Here is a 10,368-nt window from a genome sequence, read left to right on the forward strand (position 1 = left end):
CAACAATACAACAACAAGAATAACAACAAGAACAACAAAAAGGGGTTATGATTGCAATAAAACACTCGACAGAAAATGCAGAACTTGATAGGTCACTCGTCCTCACTGCTTTGGCTCCGAATCATGCTTCATCATATTCAAAGTGACCATTTTCAACAGTACCGCGGCTGGGGGACGGAGTTAGCCCCCGAGCACATCACACAGCTTTACAATAAGCAAATCGAACTGTGGTACCAAGTATCTCGGCGGTCCTCGCTCTCGGCCCTTTCACTCGCTTCCACCAATCACAAGTAAGTGATGCACTCCGAGTGGAACTGATTGGCTAGAAGGACCAATAGGCACGGCATCTTGTTTAGAACTGTGTGTCATTAGATCTTTCGCACTCTTGTTATCTGTAGGTTCTATATCGATATTTTCTTCATCATCATTATAACTCTTCACTGTTTTTTTATTACATATTATTTGACGATGTGATCTTACGGGTCAATCTAGAGGATGTCTTCTAGATTTGATGTCTACATGTATTTCTTGTTGTCGTCTCTTGGTCCTTCGAGCCGGATACCCTCGTGTACATTACCATAAGTAAGTTAGACGCAGAAAGGCTGATGCAAGCAAAGAATGGCTTGAATGGTTAATCGCCATTTACCATGCTCAGTATTGTAGTTAGTATCATCAGCCTGAATCCTCTTATTCTGACGTCATTCAAGTGCAATGTGATTTTAAAGCAATGTGCACACGCATAAATAAAATTGTCAAAAAAATGATACACAACATCAAAGCAAAGCTGAAATATCAAAGCTTCATGTAAAAACAATAGTAGCGTATATTTGTTGACTTAAAAATTTACATTTTGAGCGATGACTTACTTGAAAAACCCCGTTCTGTAGTCGGAGACTTTTTGCTGTAAAATATATGTTTACTATTGATCAACCTCACCAAGACGAGGTCGATGATAGACCTTATAAGACTCAAAAACGTCTTACGCAATGTAGCACTTTTTTAAAGAATATGTTCACTTTATGATGATATTTATTCTCCCTTACGTTTATCCCGTTTTATACTTAAGTACCTAAGCTACGTGTATTTGTTTACGAAGATCTTCCATTAAATATTTCCGATGAAGTGCTACATCAGCTGGGATAGGGTCACCCAAATGTTACACCTGTTCAACCAGATCTTCAGAAACCTGGGAGTTAAACAGGCCATGTCAAAGCAATTAAAAAGCAATATTGCTATTTGCCATTTCTTGATATTGCGCATTTAATTTGAATAGATAAATTGCTTCTATGTGGCCTTTAAACACCCCTGGTGAAGTTTGGTTTGAGGTAGTGGTAAAGAATAAAATGATGATTTTATTTCTCCCAGAGCACTGCCTCGGGACGAGAAAGACGGGAAGGAATCCAAGGGCCACTCCCCGAAGAAGTTCAGGTCGTTCCGCTCGGCGCCGCACCAGTCCATCCATGCGAAGCTGCAGGAGACCAAGGCGTTGGAACGCTCCCCGCACAAGACTTCGCCCCAGAAGCAGAGGAAGAAGATGCATGGACATAGCTTCGATGACGGAGCTGCCCATGATGGTAATGATTGGAACATGTGTATAAACTGTTCAAATCATATTGGCCTTTAAAAACTTGTGACAAAAAACGAATTTTAAGAAGTCCAATCATTGCATTTACTAAGAAGTCCTTCCAATCATTGCAGGGGCTAAAACCGAGCCGGCGGCGTTCCGATCCCCCCGACGGCGGCCCCGCTCAGCCGACCCGGCGCCCGCGCCTGCGCACTCCGTCAAACACGTGCCCAACGGACACGAGCCCCACCCGCGCCCCGCCAAGCCTACTGGTAACATTGCTCGATGGTTTTTGCACTAGATGACACATCTCCTTCAATACTATCTTTGGTTTTAATAACTGCCATCAAAGTACACAATGGTACATTTTTTACACAAATACCTGTTTAGAGAATGGCAGGAAAGCTTACATTGTTTTTATCGATCTTGTTACTCGTAACATTGATAAGTTCATTGTTAGTTTGTTAATATTCGGTTTAGGTTTGGTCCATTTTAAAATTTACGAGAATAATATCGTTATTTGATTAACAAATTATTGGGATGAAAGAATTTTAGTAACACCACATAGAAAATAATTTCGTTACTACATACGCAACATGTGTAGATGTAGATCGACATATCAATGACCGCGACATAACCTGTAAGTACCTATATATTCAACGAACATATCGTGAGTGACTTTGCAAAATGGCGTATCTGCATTTTTTGCAAAAATAATTTGTGTCTTATTGACAATAGCAAAGGGTGCAAATCAGGGGGGGTTAAAATGGCCACATCGAAGCAAATCATCTAAGAAAGCAATATTGCTATTTGACATTTGTTTGCATTGCGCACTTACTTTTATGTGCGCAAATGTCAAATTGCAACATTGCTTTCTTAGATGAATTGCTTCGATGTGGCCATTTTAACCCCCCAGATTCGGCAGATTCGCATATACGCCAGTTAGCGACGACATGGTTGAACAATTAGCTAGCTCTAGGTACTTACGTATAATCATAGACTTGAAGAAGATATTTTCTAAATTATTCTCTACTGAAAACAGTTTTGATACTTTTGGATTTGTTCACTTTATTTTGACCGTAGCAGTTTGATATTCTTATAAAAAACAAAAAACTACTTATCTCGTCTAATATGAGTTTTGTTAATTTTATGTGTGTTAGTATCTAGCTACTCTACTGTACGATATTATTCTATATTATTCTACTCTACTCTTGCTAATCGATGTGTTTAATCAATAAATGTTGTGTTCCTGCCTGGTGCTTGACCCCTCCCTATGAGGATTTGGCTCTATTATTACTTATATAAGTTTTAAACAAACTGTTTATCGATTTTAAGTAAGTAAATCTATGATAGAGACGTCTTACAACTGTGATTTTATATTTAAATCTTGCTAAACGTTGTGATTTTTTTGCTAAGCGGTTCTAAAAAGGTGACATTGTTGCAATTCATCTAAAACAGCCATATTGCTGTTTGACATTTTGTTGACGTTGCGCGCGTACTTTCATTTGCGCAAGTATGAACTTGCAATATTGCGTTTAAGATTAATTGCTTTAATGTGGCCTTTTTGACCCTCTAGTTTTACCTGTTTTAAGTAGATTTCGGAAAAAAAAATGTTTTAGAGCCAATCCTCACTAGCCAAAAAGTTTAGTAGAAAACATTTCTTGTAGGTTTGCCGTTGAGTAGAGGAGGTAGTAGTAGAGTTAGGTCGACCACGCGGGGAGGGCGATCGCCATCTGCGCCGAGCAAAACTGGGACCATTGGGGCTTCAGGGCCTGGCGCATTGGCCAATGGGGCAACGGGTACACCGGGCCGGGGCCGCCGCAGTCGCAGCGTCTCGAAAGTGGGGATAAAATTGGGTGCGTACTCGAGTGACAGTTGCGTCGACGCTCTGTGATTTCTTTACTGGATGGCAACGGCTTTGTTCAAATTCTAATCTGTCAAGCTTAATATTCTAATTTTGAATTGGCAATGTGTTTTATTCGGCCTGTTCTGTGGCTTTGATTGGTTAGATTATAAAATTTAACGGCCTTTTTCATTGCGATCTCGCATGACAGTTGTGATGGAAAAGCTTTTAAATTTTGTTAGAAATTGTTCCCGCTTTTTACCGTTTTTGGTTTGTGAGTTGAATTGTGTTTTGTCAGTGCGTCTACGCAACGTATGGTCACGGTAATGCATTGGCACCACTTCGGGAATGGCTTGCACACGTCACGTGGTGTGTTTGTTCGTCTTGTCCGTGTGTAACACCTGCACTGACGTCACTAGGACCAGATGTGTCCGGGGAATCTGTTGAAGGAGGGATACTATCCAAGATATCTACAGAATACCCATGCATTATCCAGGAATAAAAAAAATACTGATTTTAACCTAAAAAGATTGTAACCTTTGAGATAGGCAATGATTGAAATTAATTTGAAATTAAAAAAGTTGAGATACCTTCAATAATTTTTGGGAAGTAAGTTTCTAGTTGTAAAGGCACATTAGAGGAATAGTTTTAACGGTCAAAAATATTGATGTTTAGAGAGAAACTGTATCATAATTATACTTATCACGAATGTTCCTATGTTCCAGTAGAACTTATCCACATCGCAGCTGGATTGTATAATTCACTATATTATATTACAGCTAGCCGTTTTCAAAAACACGGCTGTTTTGTAATGCACCAAGTCAACAATTAGCCGTATTGAATATGCAAAATTACCCTACAATATTTTTTTTTTTGTGCCTGTTCACTCTGGCCTTGAAAGCACCCGGATTATAATAATATGCATTCGGAAATACATAAGACGACAGAGAATTCCACTCCCAAATTAGTCTGATGCGGCTAAAGGTAAGCCGCCATTTTGTGCAATGACAATCCGGTTAATTGTTGACTCGTACAAAATGGTCCTGTTTTTTAAAGCGGCTAGCTATTTTGTAATACAACGGATAATACAATCCGACTGCGACATCAATTTTTGTAATACAGTCTTTAAATATGAAAAAGTTATAAGTACCTACATTATAGATTGCAAATTTTATTTGCATGCGTTTTTTTTTCTTGTTAGCTGTTTGGCAACCTTCCACTAAGTGTTAGACATAGGTTTTAGAATTGTTTTACCTTTCTTTCAATATCTGTTAACATAAATGTCTTGATTATTTTTTTAATTTCATATTTTTATATAGATTTTAGGAACATTATTTTTGATTTACGTTTTGTGTTGAAACACGTGAATACCTATTGTATCTACTAAGTACTTAATTGTTATTGTTCGCACAATGTATGAAATGGTTGAAATAACGCAGCAATTTGACGAGCAGAATAACTGTGGCCAGTTTTACATTTAAATAATATTAACCTACCCATTATTTTTAAAACCGATTCCTTCAGACACCTCCTAATTTTGTTTTAAGTTATCCCCGTCATTTTCTTGTCCGCCGAAATGGAAAGGGACGCTTGATTGTCAACAAGTTAATTTTAAAATGAATGAATAACCCGTGCAAATAAAATAGGCATCTCGCTGGTATGCAATCCGTTTGACGTGCTGTCTACTTAATTCTGTCGGGGTTAAGTTATACCTGTCATTTTCTTATCCACCGAAAAGGTAAGGGACGGGTAACCGACAGGCATAAAATTTACAGAACACCTGTCAATTTTAGGCAGAAATTAAAAAAGACCATCCAAACAATTTATATTTAGTTAATATCCCGACAGAATTAAATTGACAGCACACGTCAAGCGGGTTGCATATCAGCGAGATGCCTATTTTATTCGCCCGGGTTATTCATTCATTTTAAATATAACAGTTGTCAATCATCTGTCCCTTTCCTTTTCGGCGGATAAGAAAATGACAGGTATAACTTAAAATAAAATTCGCGGTGTCTGCAGGAATCGGGGCCTATATATGCATAAAAGCTACTTAATTGTTTTATAGAAAGCAACAGAAGGTCGCATATTCCTAGAATCAATATTATTATATCCCTTTCAACGTAGCATGATAACTAATCACGCCGCGAAAGATACGAACTAATAAATTATATTTTGTTCTAAGCTGTTCACCGTTAGTACGACAGAGACATATAGGTATATCTGTCGTCTCGTTCACGCTAGACGATGTACTATCTCTGTCCTGCTGTCATTAAAATCATGCTACCTTAAAAGAGGTAAAATCATGACCCTCCTTTTGCATAATCAGGTAAAAAGGCCACAGTTCTTCACCTCAACCAAGCTTAACATAGAACCCAAATTGATTATAGATGACGAGATCCCGGCCCACCGTAGCGCTTCGGTTGCTAAAGATCATTTCTTCGACGATTCTCCAGTGGTGAAGTCCCCTCCAGAACCGACTCGGGTGAAGTCCCCCGAACAGATGAACATGCGGTCACCCGACCCCGTCAACTGGACTGTCCCGCTAGACACCGGGAAGACTTTCACTGTCACCCAAAATGTGAAAAGCGGTGAGTCACGGCTCATAAGTAGGCTAGTCGGCAAATGTAGTTAGAATAAGTTTTTAGCCTAGTTCCTTTCTCGGTTTAAGGTTTTCGTGGGACTGATTCTACGATGAATATATTTTAATGGTTAAAAAGTTGTTGTAAAATTAGCCCTACTCAATCGCTCTGTACAAAAAGAGTATCTTTTTCTATAACTGCAGCCGTAGTATGGTATGCGACGCGGAAAATAAAGCGGAAATCGACCGATATACTTACAGTCATATCAGTGCCCTGACATAAGCTGGCACTTTCTCAAAAATTATGTCATAAGTCTTTATACTTATGTTTGTTTACTGACTATAAGTAAGTATCTCCGACGTTTAATCTACTTTACGTAGATAGAAGGCATATGCTGCACTGTGCTGCACACATTGGTCGATCCTCGCGTTATTACTCACGTCGCGCCTGCCATGCTACGGTCTCTGGTGGTGGTGTTGCTATAAAAACACGGGCAATTTAGGTGTTATCACATGAAAAAATTCTCAGGGCAAGCGGTCAAAGAGCAAACGGTTGATGTAATGTTGAATCGAATAAGATACTCTTTACCGCAATATTTGAAAGTATTAAATTTAAGGTCTTTGACTTGTTAACTTTTGTAGGTAAGCGATAAGGGACTGGTTTTAAAGCCATCACACTATCATACCACACTACACGTAGACAGTTGATACATTGTCATTCCATCTGTTTGGATAATTTTAAAGTGTGAATAGCAACCCTAAGATTAGTGTGAAACAAAGTAGAAGCTTGCAACACTGACACTAAAGGCGACACAAAATCATACGCATAATCGTGTTGATAAATAATCTTTAACAAACACTCATTAAAATCTCATCATTTTGTTTCTCATCATCATGTTTGAGTTTGATGAGTTGACACATCACAGCAATTGTTTTTATTTGAACATTACGAGATTTTTATATCCACAGAAACAAAAATTCTATGTGCAATAGACTTGGTTGAATATGACCAATCCTTTGCGTTGAAAGTCAAAGTTTAAAAATACCAACTGTCAACATGAATTTCCGTGGATATAGAACGTAACGTTCACAGTCTCACTCATCGGTCCATACAACTCGCTCACCATATTTCAGATGAGAGCGTTAAGCGCCCTAGCTCTGAGTTTAAGGGTGGCTCCGTGGCAGACGACGGCGTGACTGCGAAGCTGGCAGGTACGACGACCACTGCCACCGCCTAGACCATCGGCCATACACGTTTTAATGAGTGTGACAGACAGACATGCGTCAGTGAACTCTGTGACACATCCTAGAGATCACTGCCACATACGCACGACACACGACCGACACCAGAAATATATAATCTGTTTTATATTATATCTATTGAATAGTTCATGATTAAATTGTGTTAATCCAATAACTGAGATGCTTTTATTTATTTTGACCGTACTCCGCTGAGGCGTCTACCACGTATGTATTCACTCGTTTGTGTGTGTGTCTGTTTCGATGTTTGCGTACACTGTCACTGTATGGCACTTGATTTTTCCTATTGTTTCTTCATCTCATGTAAATGTCGTTCACTTTTGCATGCTGCCTGTCCTTCATCGGGAAGATGCCACCTGGCTTTCTACACCAATATGTATATTAACTATTAACAATATGTATATAATATAGATTAAAATCAATACTTGGCTGTAAATATCTGAATAACTTAGGCTGTATTGGCACTGTACAGTTAAAGTACTTATATAAAGATATTAGGCATCTTGTCGATTATACGATTGTTTCATTAGTGACGCTAGATTACTAGAAATGTTAGGCTAACTCCCTTAGTTTAGTCTGTCCTATAGGTGTTAGCGTCATTCCGAGCGATCCATGTCATAAAATTACCATTGTTGAAGGTTTTTTATAAAATAGTTGCATGAAATTGTTATAAATGTGAAGAAATGTAAGGAACTTTAGGTTCATGTATTTTTGGAGAAAAAATTCTCAGATATAGCATGTTACTTTTTCACTATTTTCAATATTAGAAGGTAGCATGTTTCAGTAACAAAAAATAGTCAAAAGTATTTTAGACAAAAAAAATTAAAATGTTTTTATTTAGATACTTAAGTATAACACTTAGGTCACAGTAAACATTATCTTTGTTGAAACAGTAAGTACTTCAAAGTAAATCAGGTAGCGAAAAAACATAGGCGCTAGAACAACCAAGTCATTTCTTCGTCGCCCTTTGCAAATGTTTTCTAGCTAATGTTGCCAAATGTAGCAAGATAAGGAGATTTCTCTAGTTAAAAAAATATAGCCAATTGTTTTAATTAATGTTCTTTATGTGCTTCTCACTGTATGCAAGGAAGTTTGAAATGATTGCTTGATTTTTCAATAAAATTTACTTTACTTCTTTTAAGATTCGCAAGTATTTCGAAGCTCAGAATGTTTAAAACTTTTGCTGTTTTTGCAATCATTTGAAACTTCCGAAATAAATGTTGAACAAGTAATACAACCAAAAATACTGTTCCAGAAATCGCACCGATTCACCACCAACAAATGTCTCCGATTCGCTCACTGAAGAAGAGCGAGTCGCCTACTAGCCTGAGCAAACGCACGGATAAGACCCCCACCACACCCGTGAGCTTGACACCTATCGATGAAACCAGGGCCTTGGACATGAAACAGGTCAACGGGGTCAACGGAGTCAATGGAGTCAACGGAATGAATAGCAACCAATTGACCCCCGAAACTCCTACCCAAGAACCCTTGAAGGAAAAGGAAGTAATAAAAAAATCAACTGAAGCGACTCAAGTCGCCCCAGGGGTTGTCGATACTACCGTTGTAAATGACCCGGCCAGTGGCGGCCTGTCTGCCTCTGAAGTCCTGGACAGGGCTCGTACGAGGTTTGACAAGTTCTGGGGTGGTAAGAAAGATGAAGACAATGTGTAGGACTTAACATGTTACAAAAATTTCAAACGTGAATCGTGACATTTGAACTAGATACCAATATTGTTTCACTGCCTTAAATTTATATCACGAAATGATACTATTTAATTGCAATGTCAATTTTACTATCTTCTGCACTGTTTTTACCATTCGTGATATAAGGAATCAATATTTAGAGCTTCACAAAATAAAACTACTTACTACGTTCAAAATGTCACTATTCACGAATGGAAAGTCAAGAATCAATGTAGGAAAAAATAAATGCAGTGTAAAACTGATATAAAAAAGAAAAAAAGCTTCGCTTTATAACGACGACTGTAATATGTATTTATTAATTTAATATTTTATCATAATGATCACTGTCTATATAATAGGAGTGTGGTGGCTTGTGATAGTAGTATCGATCAGTGATGAATCGTAGGTTACTATTAATAATAACTAATTCAATTTATTGGTTAAAAGTATATTTATAAATACGTGGGGAAAATTTAAATCTCGATATAAATAGTTCACCTTGTATAAGTTTTTGAATATTCCTTTGTAAGTTTAAAATCTCGAAGGTTATTAGCTGACATTCCTGAAGACTTCAAAATAGCTGTGACGTAGATCCAACCGACCGTCTATTCATAGTTCTGAATCATTTTATTTTATTATACTAAGAAAAATGATGGAACGATTACAAAAGATATTACCAGTTCTGTATTAAATTATATATTTATTGTTGTAATTATGTCTTATAATATGTTTTACTATTATTTACTTGTCGTGTACTTATGCTTTTTATGCAAATCGAAATTCAAATAATTTAAGGAACGTAAGTTACTTACTATGGCTATTTTTTTTTAAAGAATACTGCGACCCATTCTGAAACTAAATTATCACTCTGAAATTTCAATATTTTGTTACATCTTATGTAATGCTATCAATCAAATACGTATGAAATTAACAAAAAGCAATGTATACACAACATAATATGTGCCGTCCAACGTAGTATTTTTGGCAAAACTTATATTTTTCAAGTAAATATTTTAGCTATAGTTGTATTAATTGATACGCTCTCAATTTTCGAACGTTCCTAATTTCAGCCTATCAAGGATTCGTTTTTGGCGGGAATTATACAATCTGCGGCTTTTCGGCGGGAAACGGGAACGGGACAGTTGCTTTCTTCATTGAGTAATCTAAATAATTAATACGAAGTGGTGTTTTGTGGTTAATGATCGCATTAAGTTAGTCGGAAGACATTCGCGAGTGTTATTATATTGGAGTATTCAATAAACAAAGTGTATCTGCCTATTTTCGCTTCGTGCTGGGAAGCCGCTTCATAACTCAAAAGTTTATGCGGACTTTTGAGTTAATTCGTTTGGGGTTCGGAGTAGGAGTCTACTCCGAGGGTGGGGGCTTAGGTTTCATCATCATCACCTTTCATCATTTCATTAATCATCAAGAAAA

General features: G+C 37.5%; 1 protein-coding gene across 4 annotated transcripts in view; it reads left to right on the plus strand.

Moving 5' to 3' along the window:
* The window catches only part of LOC126377840 (uncharacterized), a 50,635-nt gene extending 40,596 nt beyond the window's left edge, over window positions 1-10,039 (plus strand). The window contains exons 8-14 of one of the 4 annotated variants that reach the window (XR_007567997.1): window positions 160-290; window positions 1,366-1,574; window positions 1,699-1,836; window positions 3,232-3,420; window positions 5,798-5,998; window positions 7,123-7,455; window positions 8,504-8,621. Coding sequence is in view for 3 of the 4 variants with exons in the window: in XM_050025808.1 (XP_049881765.1) it covers window positions 160-290; window positions 1,366-1,574; window positions 1,699-1,836; window positions 3,232-3,420; window positions 5,798-5,998; window positions 7,123-7,200; window positions 8,504-8,922 (1,365 nt within the window). In the remaining variant the exon portion in view is untranslated. Of the gene's footprint in view, window positions 1-159; window positions 291-1,365; window positions 1,575-1,698; window positions 1,837-3,231; window positions 3,421-5,797; window positions 5,999-7,122; window positions 7,456-8,503 lie in introns of all 4 variants that reach the window. The other 3 variants (XM_050025808.1, XM_050025809.1, XM_050025810.1) reach the window with 3 other exon arrangements.
* The last annotated feature ends 329 nt before the right edge of the window (window positions 10,040-10,368 follow it).

This window comes from Pectinophora gossypiella, chromosome 24, assembly GCF_024362695.1.
Source record: "Pectinophora gossypiella chromosome 24, ilPecGoss1.1, whole genome shotgun sequence".
NCBI classification, from domain to species: Eukaryota; Metazoa; Arthropoda; class Insecta; order Lepidoptera; family Gelechiidae; genus Pectinophora; species Pectinophora gossypiella.